Source organism: Metopolophium dirhodum, chromosome 1 (assembly GCF_019925205.1).
Source record: "Metopolophium dirhodum isolate CAU chromosome 1, ASM1992520v1, whole genome shotgun sequence".
Lineage (NCBI taxonomy): Eukaryota > Metazoa > Arthropoda > Insecta > Hemiptera > Aphididae > Metopolophium > Metopolophium dirhodum.
In genome coordinates this window covers 121,465,482-121,486,536 of record NC_083560.1, presented here as the reverse complement: position 1 = coordinate 121,486,536, position 21,055 = coordinate 121,465,482, and the positions used below count along the sequence as shown (strand labels likewise).

At 27.2% G+C, this 21,055-nt stretch overlaps 1 protein-coding gene across 1 annotated transcript in view; it reads left to right on the top strand.

Moving 5' to 3' along the window:
• LOC132933476 (laminin subunit alpha lam-3) overlaps positions 1-21,055 on the top strand; it is a 58,264-nt gene that overhangs the window by 16,153 nt on the left and 21,056 nt on the right. The window contains exon 2 of the mRNA XM_060999749.1: positions 7,738-8,036. Coding sequence (XP_060855732.1) covers positions 7,738-8,036 — 299 coding nt within the window. The remainder of the gene's footprint in view (positions 1-7,737; positions 8,037-21,055) is intronic.

Below are 21,055 nucleotides of genomic sequence, written 5' to 3'. Positions count from 1 at the left end.
TATTTTGTTATCTACAACAAGAACTCCGTTTTAATTTATTCTTAAAAAATATGATTTAAACACGTAGCTATTATAATTCAATAAATATTATATTATATTATAGGCTATGCATGAGGTGCATATTATTATTTATGTAATTGTGTCTATGCCTAATATTAATAATAAAAATAAAAATATCTAATGTGCTATAATATAAGAAAATGTACTGTTTACATAATATTATTTTATTTGAAGCACCTATAATGAATCATTATAGTTTGTATTGTTTTTGCTTTATTTGTACCTTTTACATTTTATTCGAAAAAATCTTTCAAAGATAAACTTATAGTGCCTTGACTAAAAATTATGGATTAGCATCATTTAGGATAAACAAAAATATACTATGTCTCGCTAGGTAAAATAAAATATAAACTAATGGGCTCTTTTAAGAAATAAAATATACCAATTGTAATTCGAAATTTATTCAAAGTACGACGTATTTATATATTGGCAACAATATGTTTATTTAGCTATTGTACCTATCTACCTATATTTTTCTTAATTTGCAAAAGTTAAATTTTAAAATACTATGAGATATTATAAAAATTATCATAATATTTTAGAAGGGCACAATATCTAATAAATTAGGTATAAATAAATAAACAACTGCTAAAACGTGTATACTTATTAAAATGATCGTATACGTCGTATACATTTGGAAAGAAAAACCTCGGAATAAACATAATTATTTTCAACAAACTCAATGATGATATTCGTTTCATAGTTTTTTTTATCTATTTGTATAATTTTAATAAATTTAAATCTATTCCTAACTTATATTCCCTATTGTAATAATAAAAAAAATTACCTTTTATAAATATTATACAGTATACTTTAAATTTACCAAATACACTTTAGATAATATTATTTATATGTTATACCCGCATTAAATACTCAACAATTAAGAGCAAATTAACTATTCCAATATTATGTTTTCTTGTTAATATAATATTTTATCATAATTTACATCAACTGAAAAGTTGTAATAATAATAAGCCATGTACTATAATATTATGTAGTACCTATTGTCATTATTAGGAGTATGAAACTCGGTTATAAATAGTAGGTAAATAAATAGTAATTCATAAAATTAATATGTAATGACAGTATTTGATAAACTGAAATTGTCTATACCATGTTGATATCACCTAAATCCCAATAGGTATGCGTTATTTCTATAACACATTTTATCGCATAATCGCACATAATAATTTCTTTATCTACAGGCAGCAATAAAGGAACGAGATTTAGAACAAAATGTATTTAAAAAGATAATATAATATTAAGAATGCTATTTTATTCTGTGGCTATAGTTTATGATAATTTAAAAACCATATCTAATCTGTTTAATATCTAATACTGTGTATTAAAGTGTTTACCATAGACGTTTATTTATCTTTATCCCCCTCGATGCATTTTAATAAACATTCACGTGATGACAAGTATATCATTTTTTTTAAGGCCATATCTACTTGTTTAATAATATGATAAGAAATGTTTTATATTGAAAATTGTCAAAATAAAAAAAAAAATGTTGACTGCCATACAAAAAGTTTTTATTTTAAATATAGATTAGGTACCACCTACCTGTTATATTTTAATTCTAGTTTTACTGTTGTAGTTTTTATTATAAATTAATAAATAAATTATGTTGAAAATAATGTAAAATTATCATAGATTTTTTTTTTGTTTTGAACCGACAGCAGAGGGTCCTTTTGCACAAACTACTCCTCTGCTGCCATCGTTTATTGACAAATAACATTTATCACACACAATAAATCACATACATATATACATATCACGAATAATTAACCAGGAAATGGTCGACTGAGCTTTGTCGCCTAGTCTCGTTTTTCGCTCCTACTCTCTGCCCGGTGTCGCACGCACCCACCAGCCAGGAATTTCGTTCTGCTGATTTGGAGCGGCTCTTGCTTCAATCTCAGCTAGCCTCGCATCCTGTTCCTTGCAGCTAAGTATGCCTTCAACCATTTCATAGATGGTCTGCGTGGCGTGCTGAGAGGCAGCCTGTATTCGGTCATTAATGTAGATCGGGACGTCGGTGGGGCCACACAACAGATCCTGTACGTCACTTGGAGTGACTTTTCGGTTGCCTATGAACCCGTACCCGTTTACTGTCAGCCGCATTGATTCCCAGTGAGTACAGTCGAAAATTGTATGTTCGGCTGTATCCTTCGGGTGCTGGCAGTAGGGGCAAGCCGCGTTGGAGGCGCGCTTCCTCCGGTGCAAATAGTACCTGAAGCATCCATGTCCCGTAAGATCCTGAATTACGTGGAACGTGAGGTCTTTGGGGCGTCTTATTTAGTTAGGTCCTATAGGTTACCAGTTATAAGAATTTAAATTCATAGTTTTTAACTGTTAGCTTTATTTATTATAATCTAAACTAATAATTATTTAATGTCAATTGTATAATAAAGTCAATTTGATATGGACAATAATATAATGGCTTGAATAAATGAGACAAGATTTTTTACAGTGCCCAGTGGTGGATACAGGGAGGGGGAGAGGACATTTCCTCCCCCCCCAATCCCCGTAGTTTCCCTTGGTTTTACACTATGTTTATCCATTGTAGCCAATTGTTGTACTTTTTGTACTTTTGCCCCCCAAAATTAATCTCTGGACCGCTACTGATAGTGTCTGTTCCATTTTGTTCTATTGCTAAAGTGACTGGTAAAACAGTGACATAAATAAATCATAATAAAATACTATAATATGTATGTTAGAAGTATCTACGTACCTACATCAAATAATTTTGATTGATAAAAATATGATCTTTACATTACGTACTTATATTATATTTTTATAAGTTAAAATACATTTTCAACTATACATCCAATATTTCAAGTGGGTGTTTTTATTTATTATTATTCCACTCGATAAAGTTTTTTTCTGGTTCTCTAATTTTATTATATGGTTTTTTATTACTACTCGTTGTGTTAGAAAAGTAATGACAATTTGAAGCACTCATTTATGTTTTCATATGTTTTTTTTTTTAATTAGTATAATTAAATTTTTATAAGTACTTAATTAGAACGAATTCTTTGTCGGCTGTCTGACAGATTAACATTTGGTTCATATTATTTAGTATGATTGCATGTCTGGAGTTTCATCATAATTCGACAACATCTAAAATGCTAAATAATAAAAATCCTTACGCCGAAGAAATCATTTCAGACATGACCTTAAAAACGATACGGTATAACAATTAATTACGTCGTTTAAATAAAATCGCATCTTAATGTTTGAAACACTAAATAAAAACGGTTTATTTTTATTACAGTTGACACAATTTTGTTGTGAACTGCTGTGTTGACCATATTCAATGTTTACATTATAATGGTACCCCCATTGTTTCCATTTACCGAGTGGATGTAAAATAAAAAATATTTATATATTTAATAACAATAACATAAAAATAATACAGTAGTGTGCTTATTAATATACCTGCAATTTGAATATTTTTCTGGAAAAAAATTTAAATGACAAACTATTATGTTGTTCAAAAAGTTATTTGAATCTATCGATTTTTATAAAACAAGTTTCCTGTCTTATATAAATACCCAATGCGAATTATAGCGCTCATTAGAAAATAAAGCTGAGTCTTGAGCCGCTACAAAATGTACAAAACTCCGATTATGATGTAAAAAAAATTATTGATGTCTACTATAATAATTTAATATCAAACATTTAACATCCAGCTATTGGTGATATTATTCTCACAGAATTTACATTTCAGGATAATAAGCTTTTTTATGTTTGATTTGAATATCTAATAAAACATTTTTGTAGATGTAGATGACCTTTTTAGAATATTTGGTTATGGGACTTTCAATAGAGCTCCAGCCCAAAATAACAACCTTTAACGTTGGTTGACTTATAACGTATTATAATTATATAATATGTATTAATACCAGAGTTTAAACATCTAAATTAATCAAACATAGTTTTGTTATTTAGTTAACGATTATAGCAAATGATTTAAACAACATAAAAAAAACAGTTGTTTAAAACAGAAAAATATAATTTATGAGCATATAACTTAAACTTCTAAATATTATTTTTTGTGACTATAAATCAATTTTGAATAAAAAATAATTATAAAATTTAAAAAAAATTAAATATTTAAATTATACTAAGTAAATAAATAGATTATAAATTAATAGATTTTTTTCGTAAGTACAGTGTACTTACACATTAATTGTACATAATAAATTACAAATTTTGTTTTAAACTCGATTAAATCATGTTTATACATGTTTAAAACAGTTTTAAAAATCATTTAAAAGAAGACGTTTTAACATAAAAAAACATGTTTTGTTCGATTAAAACAGTTTTTTTTATTTTAATTTTTTATCAACTTTGATTAATACCGGAATTCATACCATTATTACAATTATAAAATGCTTAGTAAAAACTCTTAGGATTAAGAATAAATAATGATCGATTACTCGAAGTGTGGTTTAATGAAAATTAAAAATTAATATTTATATAATTTTCAACTTGTGCTAAAATATATCCAAATTTCACAAATAATCCAATTCTGTTAAATTAATTTTACAGTTATAACTAAATATTTTTTATAACCTTAACAAATGTTGTTATGTACGATTGGCTATTGTGACGGACTGTTTGATTATAATGTATTTATGTTACGAAATCACGCGTTGAAGAAGAAAAAGAAAATCCAATTTTATTGTACATCAAACATTCATTTTTATGTATATTCAGTATGTTTGATACTAATAGTAAAAATCTAAAATCATACACAGAACTAACAAAAGTTTTAATTAATTATAACTAAACATTGATATTTATAAATTACATTGTAATATTATTTCCTTAATAATGTTAGAAAAATTTAAATTACTCAGAATTTATTTTAGAATAACAATAAAAAAAATATTGTGATGATACTATTTTCCTAAATTTTAAAATCAGGCAATGGTTCTAGTTTCTACCAATTCACCTGCAACAATTTGGTTAGCTTAACAAAGTAAACATTTTTAAAAACGACTGAGTGTAGTCAAGATAGGTCAAAATGTTAATTAGTTAAAATCAACTTTATTTTAGTTTTAAAAATATATTACAAAAATACAAAATATCATTTATACGTAACTTGCAGCAAAACATATGTTTTGTGTTATAACATATATTTATAGTAAAGAGTGGGCACTCATTAAAGTATAGGTAGATAGTTAAAAAGTTGAAGTTATTTTTTTACATTTTTACTCAACTAGGTCGTTAGTTATTTTTACAAGTAGCTTAATATCTGACGGAGTTTGTTTATTATTTTTAATATTATATATTAAATCAACTTCAATCTATTAATTGTTGTAATCATCCAGGGGACAGCCATAATTTACAAAGTTTAAAATTAGTGCACACGTCACCGACAACGGATATTCATTTATTACAGTTTACAACTATTTCCAGTGTATTTGTATTTAAATATGCTTTATTAGTTATCACAGTATTAGGTAGGTATACACATAATAATTAACCAAAAAAATTAATGTTCTTAAGATAAAAATAATTTAAAAAATGAAGTAGTAAAATTTATATTTTGTTTATTAATACCAAGGTACCATAATAATTATTGATAAAAATATAACTGCTTATTCTATTGTAGGTACATATAAATTCTTATTTTTAACTCGACTCACCAACATTTTTATTTTTATTAGCATTCCTAACTTTGATAATAATGAGCATTAGATATCATTTAGAGAAATTCAATGTAGAAACTATTTTACGTTGGAGTAATATATATTATATTTTTTTTTATTCACTTAAAATTGTATACCTAGGCAACTGAATAAGTGCTTATTGTTTTCTGTATGTATCTATATATGTATGTATGTATGTATATATGTATGTATGTATGTATGTATGTATATATGTATGTATGTGTGTATGTATGTATGCATGTATGTATATTGTATGTATGTATGTATGTATGTATGTATGTATGTGTGTATGAATGTATATATGTATGTATGTATGTATGTTAATTATGATGAAATTGTAAAATCAAATAAAAAGAAAAATTCGCACTTTATTAATGTTGAGAAGTATAATATTTTGGATCCTAATAGGTATCAGGTAGAGCTGTAACAAGAATCTAACCCTTTCTGATATTGGTGCGGAATCAGTAATTATTTTGACGGAATCGGGTGATTGCTAAAATTGCATACTCGGCATTTTTTAGTTATATGAATTAACAATCGTGCGATTTCCTATGGTCCAATTACTGTAAACAATAATTAGTGTGTACATAGCTTAATCAGTAATATTATTTACATTATTTGTTAGGTAGTTATCACAAAATCGTTGTTGTTATTTGTTCGATTTAAAAACGGTTAGCAGCCATATTATTATACCAATTTATTATATTATTTTATTATTTGGTATTTTTATTGGGTTATGTATGATCATTGATCGGCTTCGCATCGAAAGTTAAAGGACGTGTAACGATAAAAATACGAGTTATATTACTATATAATAAAATATTATAAATTTGGCATACCTATTCGATATTTTTGTTTATAAAAGTAGGTAGATATTGTATTTCGAATTTTTACTGGATAAAGTTAGGTTAAACAAACTTATTATATCTTAACAAGAGCAATGGAATGGCGTCCAGCAAATATAAGCTGTATACGTATAGCAGTTGTAATAACAATTTCGATTGTAAATGACTAATGAGGCCCAGATTAATACTGATAGAAATACGTGTTTGGGCATTTTTCATTTATACTCTATACTCCTCTGTTATCATTTGTTATTATCAATTATTATGTTACCATATTATATAATATTATCATTATTATACTATCAGTCAATATGTTCAGTAAAACACACATTTTTGGCTGTAGTTCAGTCAGTTAACGAAAAACCATGTGTAAGTACGTCTTTATAAAAACACTCATAAAAATCATCGGGTATATGCAAAACAATACGTTTTGTCTTTTGTATAACCAATTAATGTATTCAGCAAGTGACCAATTAATCTCAATGATACATAAATCGTGAATCATGAACCAATAAATATGTAGGTAAGTTGTAGGTACAACACCTATACGTAAGGTAAACATGTTTTTCTATACCGTTTACCATTTTATAATAAGTTACAGAAATATTATTTTTAAATTAAAACACTGTGTATATAACTGTATACTGTATTATAAAGTAAGTTACCTAACTATTTTTCATAACCGATTTATTGAAAGGAAAAAACCAAAATATTTTGGAAATTAATATTTAATAATCAAAACCGTACCCTGATATTGGTGTCTTCTGGTTAACGATTATTAAAAATAAAAACAATTTGTATCCAGTTTACATATTGTACTGGTAGCTATAATTTAAAAAATCTGGTCACAGTTTACAAATCGAATTTTTATCACCAAAAAAAGGCCCTCTAGTTATAATTTCAGCACCCCCAGTATTTTTCAGCTCATAATGATTGCTCCAATGATGATAATAATATGTTTGCCGTTAATATGTTATTATATGATCACATTAAATTGTATATTATTATGTGCTTAATAATATGTGATGGTACTTGCCGCGATCCGCATGTGAATTATTACTAAGTACTATTATAGGTATTACCATTACCGTATTGTCTTTGGATAATATTATAATCGTGACATTTGTTTGTTATTTATTTATGCGCAGATGGTGGCGGTGGTGGTATCAAACCTGTTTATCCGCAAATATTCAACCTGGCGTCCCGGGCCGTTGTGACAGCGAACGCGACCTGTGGCGAGACGGAAAAAGGACCGGAAGTGTATTGCAAGTTTGGCTCAGCGGGACAGCAGTGCGGCGTTTGCGATGCCCGGTCTGGTGACCCGGCCAAGACGCACGGCCCAGCTTACGCGGTGGACAACGCCACGGCTGGCACGTGGTGGCAGAGCCCGTCTCTGCACAACGGTGACCGGTACCAGTACGTGACGTTCACGATCGACTTGAAACAGGTGAGAAAAAATTGGCCGCAAATTTCAGAAAAAAAAAAAAAAAAACATGCGATGCGAAATGGGCTTAATAACCGATTTCCGTCAAAGTGACCCTTGACTGCACCATGACCGTTTTCCGCCAAAGGTTAAATATTCTAATTTTCAGCAAAACAAAATTAATATATATTATTATTTTAGATTACCTAAATCCATCGAATTGTAATCAATACGATAATGACGTACAAAGCTTAGCTCATATACGAGCATCTCTATAATATAATATTATCATACCGATATCACTATAATAGTATAACGTCGAAATAATACTTTGAATTATAAAATTTAATAATTACCTACCAATAATATATAAACGGTACTATATAAATGTAATTATTGCAAACATTGCCGGTTTAACGTCAAAATACATTCAACTATAAAATAAAATTACATATTATTTACCTACAAAAATTTAAAAGTACTGTTGATTAAAAGTAGTACTACGTTATAAGAAAATTTGTTCGTTGCATCTCCACCGCGTGATGTAATTTTGAGATCTATACGCATGGATAGTTTAAAATGTGTATAAATTATCATACTATGCCCTAATAATAATAATAACAATAATAATAACTATAGTACTGGATGTAAAGAATTCTCAAAAATGTTTAAAATAATATGAGACACGCCTATATACGGAGAATATATATTATAACCTGCACTACTATCGTTCTATTCCGTATACTTTAGGCAGAAAAATACTAATCAAACGGTTATTAAAGTATACGATATTTTGGAGATAACGACATAGGTAGACATAATATATCTGTTCACCAAATTAGTGCATCACAAAAAAATATAGCTGTTTAAAAATGTTTGTAAAATAAAAATGATTCTTTGTAGGTACCATAGGTAAAGTATACCTATAGTAAAATAATTACTTTATATATTCAAAAACGGATACGCCGTTTTCGTCAAAATAATATTATCCTCTTCGATTATAATATAATATTATATTAAGGTTGTAATGGTCTTCAATATATTTGTATTAAGAGGATGCCACACCCGCATGTGTTTTCTCCGTCTTACAATTACGTAAAATAGCAAATGTACGCCCAGCAGATCACATTTAGCTCTGTTAGTTTAAAAATTGGAGTGAATCTATCTATTATGACACTTGATGGTAAAAACATTATCTGTGTTCGTATGTTGGTTTTTTATGATGATAGTTCAATTTTTTAGGAAGTTATGCGTGTATAATATAGCGTAAATTAAAAATACTCATAACCACGGGCGGACTGGCTCAGGGTGCTATAAAACAGGTAGCACCCCCGGCCCCCATTCGTATTTATATTACAGGCCCTAATTATTATTTTTGAGCCCTTTCTTAAATTTAACTTTTATTGTAATGTAGAACTCTTTCCTAATTTTAATAAGTTTAAAAAAAAATACGGGCCCCTAATTAATTTTGCACCTTGGACCAAAAGTAGGCAGTGCGTCCCTGCTCATAACTCACTCAAAAACTAAATAATCGTAAAAAGCCAACATATACGAACACAGATAATGTTCTTACCATAAAGTTTCATAATAAATTACGCACTTGTAAGACGGAGACAACACATGCGTGTGTGACGTTCCTAGCTGAAATCACAAATCTGTATTTAAAAATTAAAACTGAACTGCTTCAATCTGCATAATTTCATAAAGACGCATCAACAAAAATTGGTAATATGCATACATTTTAAATTTTAAACAATTTTGTCAAATTTAATACCTTAAAACGCGGGTGTGTGCGACTGAATATAATATTGTGGGTAATGGGTATACCTACATCGATTAGCTTTTTTAATATCTGTTAAACGTGATAAATTCGTTGAATTAAAAAAAATTATCATAATTTGACATAATATTACCAAAATAATCATTTCACGAATGAATGAATGAATGAATGCGTAAGGTTGCAGAACAGTTTGGAGGAGATTTTTCTAATGAAATAAACTTTCAAGAATACGATAAACATCTTGAAATTACAAACTGTCTCGATCTTAATGATTTAATTAGTAACTTTCTTTCGGTCAAAAAAGCTTTTTTTTTAAATAAACTCAACTTTAGCATGATAACAAAAATAACAGAATGTCCAGGGGAAAACGTATCAACGTTCCATGGTTTTGTGACATTTCTTACCCATCATTTATATTGTATTGTACACGAGTCTTCGTTCTAAAAATAATCCACGTATTAGATAGCATTTGATGGCATTTATAGAAACCAAATTACTAGGTAATAGTATAATAAGCATAATATGTATGTTTTTTTATTAATTCAAAAGTGTAAAAAATATTATGGACTTATTTATGATAAATATTTTAAATAGTAAATAGGTAGGTAATAATGGAAATTTAAGCATTTATTTTTAATTAAATATTTATAATTAATAGTTGTAAATATTTATATTTACCGATATAATTTTCGAAATTTTCTTAATATCCTAATATATTATGTTATGTTATAAGTTTTAAGAAACATATTTTCACAATATTTAAACAGTTTACTTAGTAATTTCTACTCAGCCCAAATTGTATGAAAAACTAAAGTCATACAACTTGCCTTATGTAGTTGTAGCAGTGACTGTATCGTCTGTATCGTAGATCATTGATAAATATCTTTATACAGCCAATAATGACTGCATTTCTGGCATAAAAAGACAACTGTCTGTACTTCTTTGCCAAAACTATTTAAAGCCTTGAATCTTAATCTACACTTTATGCCTAATTAAATACGCTATAAATAAATATATAAGAATAATTCACAACATAAATATTCGATTTATTCATAAAAACTCGTAGGTAGAGGATATTAATTTAAAAATATGAACTAATAAAAATAATAGAATTTTTTTACCAAAATACGAATAACAAGTTATAATCCATAGTACCTATATTATACCTACTGCAGTAATAATATAAAAAAATGTTACTTTATGACATAATAGTATGTATTATATATATTAGAAAAATATTAATAAGGAATCATTTTTATTTAGGTATATTCAATCTTTATTTATAAGAAAGCAACAATAGTAGTAAGGTTTTCTTAGTTATTTTTATTCATGATACCTAGTTATCTACATATCTAATTAATAAGTTAAGAACTTAGGATATTTGAATAATTTTAATAGTTTTAAATAATTTGGTAAATCCATGTAAAATACATTTTTTAGAAATGTAGTAAACTATTACAAATTAGTGTAAGTGATATGTATCTAAAAAATATAATAAACAAAATAGATACAATTTGAAATCAATTCAAAATAAATAACTTGAGGATACAGTATAATTTATATCTGTATAATAATATGTACCTATATCATATATATTAACATTTAATATTTATGTTATATTTTATTATTTAAGATTACACCCAGGCGTCCGCTGAGCTTTTATAAATGAGCCGTATACTGTTGTATTGTTTACAGTTTAGGTAGGGAATAGGTAGGGGTATAGAGGATTTTTTTCGAGGAGATTGACCAGTAGAAATTTACATTGCTGACATTTACGTAAAATCGTTTTAGCATGGACCATGCACTTGAATAGTACTTAGTGATTGCAGCAAATATCACAGAATAGATTAATTATAATCACTCGATTTAAGATATCTTAAATCGTGATTAATCATCTATTCTGTGATAGTAGCTAATAGCTATCATATATAGGTACTACTATAATTGTAATTATCCTTGGCGTAGAACAGCTGTCTCATACTCTTATCATAATAGTTATAATATTATTTTTTTATGAAAATAATGCATTTCTTGTATATATAAACCATATATTCTTAGGGAAAGAATGGAAACTGATGTCCTAGGATTAACCGTACGCACACCTATGTTTGTATAAACTTAAATTAATTAAATTAATATATTTATATCCGTATTTATCCGTTTAATATATCATATTATAATATAATGTTTTATTTTGACTTCCGTTTGAAACATATTACCTATTGTATAAACAATTATTTTATTGATATATATTTAACCTATTTTCAAGACTGGGAAAAAACCGACCAACTTACAGTTTCTATGAATCCGGACAAATGCGGTCAATTACTTGATTGCGAGCCAGAAAATAGTAAGAGTTAATGGTAATAGTTACCCAAAGTGTTGAGTTCCACAGAGAAATTCAATACCAGACGATTTAATTGTAAAACTTTTGCCCGTACGTAATTTTAACTTTTAGACAATCGGGAGTAAACCTAATTGTATAAATGCTTAAGACATATTTTTCCCCGATTAATTATTGTTTTATATAGTAGCTTGATGAGAATATTTGCATGATAAACAAGACGGGTTTTCTTTATTTTAAACGGAATTATGAAATGCATTGTTACCTAAAATAAACCCTTATTAGTGTTCCTATGCTGTGTGTTCTTTTTATTTTTTTTGACTGTCATCGCCTTTTGAAGCAGTAAAAATGATTAATTTTTAACTTCAAATTGTATGAAATCACTTAAAAAATGTGTAGTAAAATTTTTACTGATTTTATTGGTATCTACTTGTTAGGGAGAAGGAGCTAGGGCAGGGGTCTTCAACCCGCGGCCCGCGGGCCACTTGCGGCCCGCCCCGTCATAATATGCGGCCCGCGATCGTATTTGAAAATAAGCATGTATATTTTCTATTTCGATAAAATTATAACGGCTAAGCCATCGCTATCGGAAATATGCGATAAGATAAATTTAATTATACGTACTATACCGTCTATACCTACCTACCTACCTAGATATAAATGACCTAACCTACCTAGAAATAAATGTTAGCTGTTGCCTGTTAGTTCGTAATCGATTGTGGAATGAGCATAATACTCGTGTGAAATATGTCAGTCAGTAAAAAACGTAAAATCTCGGATGAAAGTCGCGTTTTTCAAGAAAAATAACTATTTTATTTCAAAGCTAATGAAACATATTTTAATTTGTTTTCAATTCCATTTTCATTACCAGTTGAAGATGTCCCAGAAAACATGCAAATGGAGATCATTGATTTACAAAACAATAAAGTATTAAAAGAAAAGTACAATTTTTGTATAAAATACATGTTTTTACTACGAATGCGGCCCGCAAGATTATTAAAAAATAATACGTGGCCCGCTGCATAAAAAGGTTGAAGACCCCTGAGCTAGGGAGTCAAAAGAATTTGGATATGACAACAACAAAAAGGTGGCAAGTAGGTAATCCATCTACTGTAAACTAGGTGTAGAGTGTAATTCGTCATTGTATTACGGTCTATGTGTTAAATTTAAAAAATATATATGAATCATTGCATGTAACAAACGATTATGGGAGAATACGGACTTTATACCCTACTTATATGGTAGATTGAATTAATTTTTGCATAAGATATTGCATTTGTTATCATCAATCAACATATTATAATATATATTATAATATACATAGAATAAAATGAAGTTGCATTATTTATTTCGGATAAACTCCGAAACGGCTTAACCGATTTGTCTGTTTTATTTTTCGTTGCGTTTGTAATTTTCAGGGTTTGTCCGGCAAAGTAGGAAATCTCGATGGAAAAAATACAACAGGTGGCGTCATCTGTCCAGCAAATAAATAAAACAGTTATTATGACAGAATATAATTTTAGACTTTGTATTTTACATTTGGTCATATGCATATCCATGGTATTCTTAACCCTATATTTTCGATTGTTGTCCCGGGAACCTACACATCATAAACACCGTGGCACCCAACGTGTTAATAACACATTCGCGCGTAATTACATATTATGTACCTCGCACCTACCTGAAAATATACTGCTCACATAATCACAAGTGTGTCTCACGGGTGGGATAACTATAATATAATATTATCGAACGTGTCTTGACTGACAAACGTAGTGCCTAAACAATAATAGCTTGAGGCTTGAATTTTCCAAAATTTTGAGTAAAGAATAATAACTTTCCTAATTTATTAAAAAAAGTAGGTATAAAATAAAAAAAAGACTGAAAAAACCTAGTGAAAATGATTAATAATTGTTTAAATATATGTAGATCTACGCTTAAAGAAATCTGCATTAAGTGCAGTTTCGTGAACTAAGTTAAGGCATGTTTTATTATTGTTGTTAATTTAGGTATTTATGGTATAGGTATATTATAAAAATTACAATGTAAAGATAATGTAAAAAATATATAACTAAGATAAGTTGAAGATGAATTATTTAAAATGTACCTACTTTTAAAATTAATTATTTATCATAAAAATTGTAATAAAAAATCAATACAAATATATATTATAATAACAACAAGAAAATGTACTAAAGTCTTAAATTGCATTAACACTTGAATATAATACAATTTGGTTTAAATAGTAAATATTCAATAATATTTGTTAAGTGTATAAATATAGGACTTCAAAATACAGTTTTTGATTACCCAGTGCACTCCGTCGCATTTTTATTATTTTAAACCATAATTAATTTGATATTGGTCAAAATGATTCTGATTCAGAGTACGGAATTAAATAAATGTATTCTGTCATACAAAAAAAGTAAAAACTTCAAAACTGAAAACGATAAAAAAAAAATAATAGATTTGTTATGACTTTGTGACCACCTACTTTTTGACTTATGAAACTGTATTGAACATCCCTCCACTTAAAATTTCTAAGCACGCCACTGACGCTAGTATTTAGATACGTCAATAAATATAGAAATACATCGCAGTATGTATCTCAATGACATAATAATAAGGTTTGGAAATTTGTCAACATTATTAAACTGCCATTTTCAATACTGAACTTTGACAAATATTACCAGCTGTGGAAGAAGTTTCATAACTTTAAGTTGACTTGTATACATTTTAAAACAATAAATAATGCAATACCTCACGATCATAAAGCATTTTATATTTTTTTATATGGTGGGTTAACGCCATTATCTGTATAGAGTATATAAACATGTTCAATACAAGCAAATAAGTAAAATAAAACATAATATTTATTAAATATTTTATACAATTTGATTAGTTTATAGGTAGTCTTTTTGATGTTAACCAATTTGAACAAATATTAAAACACGTTATAATCACAGTTATAACACGTCATATTATAATATATTAATATCGGAAAATCAAACAAATTTCACCGTTTCATAAATTGAATATAGTTTGTTTCTGCTGAAAAAAATAGTGTGATAAATTAAAGTGAATTTTAAATAATATTTCGAGACTGTTTTAGGCGCTTGATTAACAGGTTTTCTATGTACTATTTTTTCCCCGTTGTAATTTGGTGACATACCACAATACTACATTTATGTATGTCGTATAAATGTACAATGTATAGGTATAAATAATATATTATAAATTAAAAAACCATGGTAGTTTTCTAATTCTGTGATTGGTATACTAGCATAAAGTTTATTAGATTATAAAAATAATGAAAAATTGGATTGCAATTATTTTTTATTTTTTTAATTTTTAATTTTATGAGAATAATGAAAGTTGCATTGAATTAATTAGTAAATAAATAAAAACAAATAAAATCTTATAATTTATTTATAATGTACCTATTATATTTATATTTAAATATATATTGTAATATTATGTAGGTAATAATTATATAGATATAAATAAGTACCTATAATCTCATATTATTTATTTTAAATTAATATAATTACGTTGTATAGATAACTTGTATTGAATTAGAAGATTCCTATCCAGTTAGAACACCTGCTTACGGATGTCCAATTTATATTTAAATATTATTATTGTCATATTTAATGACATTTAATTAAGGGCGTCGATGCTGGTTTTTCCAATTTTCCGCAATTATGTACAATTTGAAATTTTAAGATTATATTTTACATTTTAGTTTCAACCTTAATTGTAATACTTTTCCACTAATCTACCTCACGATACCTATTTAGAGGGGAGGAGGAGATTGATAGGTATTATATCAACAAAAATGACTTCACAGGAAAAACTCTCATGTCTCATTGATAATATGTAAAATGTTGATAATTTTTTTTTATTAGAAAGATGAGAACTTTTTTCAGGTCAAAGCCCTAATTTTTTTTTACTTTGAATAGTACTTGAAAAATACGTTGGAAAAATAACAAATGTTATTCAAATGCATATTTTAGTTTTATAATTATAATTTTAAAAATCGGGCTTTGATCGATCGCCAAAATGTTCTCTTATTTTAAATGAAATAAAAATTAACGAAATCCGACGACCTTATAAGATAGAAATCATAAAATAATTTTATATTATATGATATTACATATCGCTCTTTTTTTGTATTTAGTTATGAAATGTAAAATGAATTGTTTAAGTATATGTTTTTTTTCAATGTTTTAAAAATAATTTAATTGATTTATTACATTATTTATTTACATTTATTTAATATTATCTACATTCTTTTATTTGTGCATGTCACAAAACCATTGACATATTTTTATTTTTATTTACATATAGTAATACATGCTATTTCTAGTTTAAAAAAAATGTAGTATTATTTTATTGTTCATAGAATTTTAAAACATATTGTATTGGCACAATAATGAAAAAAACAACCACGGTTGACCGGGAAAAATTAACGTGATTCTTCTGATTACGTTTGTGTTCCTATGAGTAGGAACAAATTTGTATTCGGTTTGCATTGTGGCGTAGTATAAATTAAATTTGTATTTTTTAATAACAAAAAAAATAATTACTTGTGTTGAAAAAGAAACATGCAAATAAAAACTATATTTCATTCGCGTCGAGAATAATACTAGAAGCAATTGAAAAAAATAAAGTCATGACCTACAATACATTATTACAATTGTTTACATATTTTATCGCTGTTTGTTATTGTCATTATTACGATGTTTAATGTAGTTATGTAGTGCGTAGGAGCTCTCTTTTGGAGTTATTCTTCAGTGTCTATCCCTCGATCAGTCTCTCTTTCTCTACCAAATAATAATAATACAAATAAACATTAAAAAAAAAACAAACAAACGACTTAAAACAAATCACGTTGCCAATGCGATAACGTCGAAATTGAAAAATTCTGTAAACGTCAACTGCACAGAAAAAGGATTTACCATTAGTCATTCTCGACCGTAGATGCCACCCCCCCCCCCCCCCCCCACCGGACAACCACACAAAGCATAATTTTTACATTTGTCTGTACCTGCCTACCACTAGGTGGTGTATCAGTTTACCTAACCTATACCTAAAAGTATAATATATTTATTCCTATACACTCATGTTGATACTCTGAAATCCGCATACGAATCTTATTTAAACGCTTTTCAGTCGCGATTCGCGATATTCAACCACAGCTGTGGTCACCGACATCAAAACGGTCGATCTGTCGTTTATATTTGTTTATTTTACTGTTTACTCGTTGTGGTGATAAACAATGTTATTTGCGTTTTCAATCACCTATCCGTCATTGAAGACTGTTCCATAAAATATAGCCCAATACGCGTAAGATGACAAGTGATCCAAGTTCGGAACTATAAGCTTTCTAATAACCAAGTCTAGCAAAAATATTTATTTGAGAAATATAGAAAAATATGACCCTATATTATATTATGTATATCTCTCAATTTCAATTTATTATAAGTTTCAATAATTCATAATATTACCATTAGGTACATCTAAAAGATAGAAATAAAGTTACTGTTATACCTATGTATTAAAAGCATTTTTGATTAAACTTTGCAGCTGAGACAGTTCAAAAAATATAAAAGGTGGCGAGCGGAGTGATCAAGGGGAAAACCCCTAATATAATATAATAATAAATAATGATTTAAAATATATTTTATAAATACGACTAAACAAAATTAATATTTTTTTTTTATTATTATTATCGAGTAGGTATGCCTATCAGGAGTGATCACCTATCAGTTTATTACCAACATGTTTTTTTTTCGTATTAATAAATGCAATAATATTGATATTTATTAAAAAAAATTTAAATTATCTTGTGGATGTTGATGTTATCTTTAGTTATTGGTTGTACCTAGACATGGAGTTATTTTGTCTGACACTGCTATACGTCTTATAGATACCTACTTTTGTACAATCTTAGTTCTTCGCTGGCCAAAATTTTACAAAAGATTTTATTATCTCAAAAATATCGTTTTACTAAATATTATAGAAGTAGGTGCTTCAACTATAATATCGATGGCTTAATTCAAAAATGTTTTAAGTACATTTTTTGACGAAAATGAGTCGAGTGCCTTTTAGTATAAGAATAGTAATAATTGTATGTTTGCAAATATGTGGTAAGTGATATTGTACATATTTAAGTCAATAGATAGCGGACTATTATGTGATAAGTACTATAAATAAATATTGTTATGTCTCAAATGTGTTAAACTGTTAAGTCCTATAATTGTGTACTAATAACAGTTTTGAAATAATGTGTTAAGTGAGCACTTCCAACATTTCTACCGTCTACGAAATTTTTCCCGCCATAATGAGTGTGTGTTAAATAAATGTGTTAAGTACAGTTTTTATTTATTTATATTTAAAATGTCTTCTACTCATAAATAGTTCTTATATACTATATTGATAGGGTAAATAAGCAGTGCATCACAACTATTCAATTTGGTTTAATTATTGCATAATCTCTTCAGTGATACATGCGTGCATCCGATAAATGATATTTCTTTGAAAACGAGGCAATTCTTAAGAAAATCGTATGAGTGCAAGAGTCTTTTGGTTATATTTATTTTTTTAAATTAATAAACGATAAGAATTGTACCAATTATTATATATTTTTAAAATTAAATGGAAAATTAATGTTAAAAAAATACCATTATAATAACAATAACAATAATATTACAATCCAGTATTTTATTTTTTTTTTGACAACTCCCCCACTTTATTTAAAAGCCCATTGTGTAGGTTATTAATTTTTTTCAATTAAGTTCTTTACAATAATTGCCATTTTGGCTAAGTGAATAGTTTTTTTATTATAAAAAAAAAAGTAAACACTAAATAATATTCTTATAATATTTTATGAACTACTATATTAATTGTAAGTATGTAAGCAGTTATATATATTATTATTTATTTCAAAATATTTCATATTTTACTTTATTGAAATTTAAAAATAACAATACAATTCAACACAATATATACATGTATATATTTTCTATTGCTGTTAGTTTAAATACCAACTAAAAATGTAAAAGGGTATTATAATCCAAAATGTACTATTATATTATAAAAAAACATTTAAGGTAATTGTGAAGTTAAACTGAAAATCATAAATAAGCAAATAGGTACAAACTTTTATTATTAATACATTTATATTTAAATATAATTTATTATTAATAAATTTAACTATATAACATAAAAATAAAATGACATATGCAATATTATAATATGCGTACTTAAATACTTAACTATAATTATAACTTAAATTATAGCATATATTAAAATTAAGTAAAAATAAAATTGTGAACCAAGAAGTTATAAGTTAAAACGATACTAAAACTACGATATGTAGGTTAGGTATAGGTTATCGTCAGATTTTTTAACACCATAATTTGAAGTATTATATTTACTATTTACTACCCATATACGAGTACAATATACTCAAACCATTATTGTATATGATAACTAATTTTAAAACTACTCAACTGATGAGTAAAATAACTTACTTCTATTTGTCATTTGAGTATATTAATGTTTTAAGTTTATTTAATTTTTTTTCAGCTATACATACATACTATTATAAAACTTATATAATATGGTTTATATATTAAGAAAATCGTTAGTAACATGATTTATTAATTTTATTTTCATACCTATCTATGAAGTGGGTTAACTTTATATTAACTATACGTTATGAAGTAGGTAACCACTCTAATGTAAAGTAGGTGTTTGATATCGTAATTGTAATGGATATTATGTTAAATTTTAATTTAATGATAAATCATAGCACACAAAAAGTAGTTCTGAGTGGATACCAGTCTATAATATAGGCATTACTAAGTATATTTTGTTGTATAAATTTATATTGTTATACCTACCTACTATAATAATTTATTTTACTACGTACTAGAAATAGGGTTGGTTAAATTATTTTTTGTCGAAAACATTGCTTTTGCTAGGTATATTTTTAATTACAGTCGATCGTGGTTAGCTCGAATTTCTTTAACTCAAAATCATCGTTACCTAAAACTTTTTCCCCGGTCCATATAAATGCCTCTAGTTGTATTATCCTAAGATAACTCGAATTCTTGAATAACTCGAACTTTCTTGCCGGTCCCTTCAACTTCGAGCTAACCAAGTTCGACTGTATTATAAAAGTATATATTTATATCATATATCATTGTTATTAACTTTTGAATCAATACCGACTTACCGTAAAACGGTATGAATAAATATGTAGAATAAATAGTACCTTAAACCTAATCTATTTTAAAAGTGTTGTTGTGTGAATAGTAAAATATAAAAATATACGAAAACAGTTCAATTCCCCGTGAATAATATATTTTTGAACTATAAAAAAATAACTAAAATCGTTAATCTCTATTTAATTATTAAATTCCGTCAAAAATTAAATTTAAAAAAGTTAAATTCCGTAACATATAAGATAGCTAGTTATCTATATTCTTTCATTCATCAAAACATGGAGTCTTCATATATTGGTATTTACCATTACAAAGAATCTAATTGTAAATGATTATGCAAATATTATATTCAGTTTTATCTCAGTAACATTCATGTTTCAATTGCAATAACCATATTATACTAGATTTTATTAAGTACGTAGTGAAGTATTAAAATGTACAATAGTCATTTAAATCGTTTTACCTAGATCTGAAAAAAAAATTCTCAAGCTCTGGCGGCCTAGCGCCTGCGTTCTCTCCTCAACTGTACACACTGCCACTCTGTCCTAAGAGGGACAATATCAAGGTTAATAATATGACATGATCGCGGTGGCTATAACTGCTACGCGTCCGATAGTCCGGCGCGTGAGTCGCGGGTTCAAATCCCGTGCCGTGCGTTTTTTTAAATTTAATTATCCATATATCT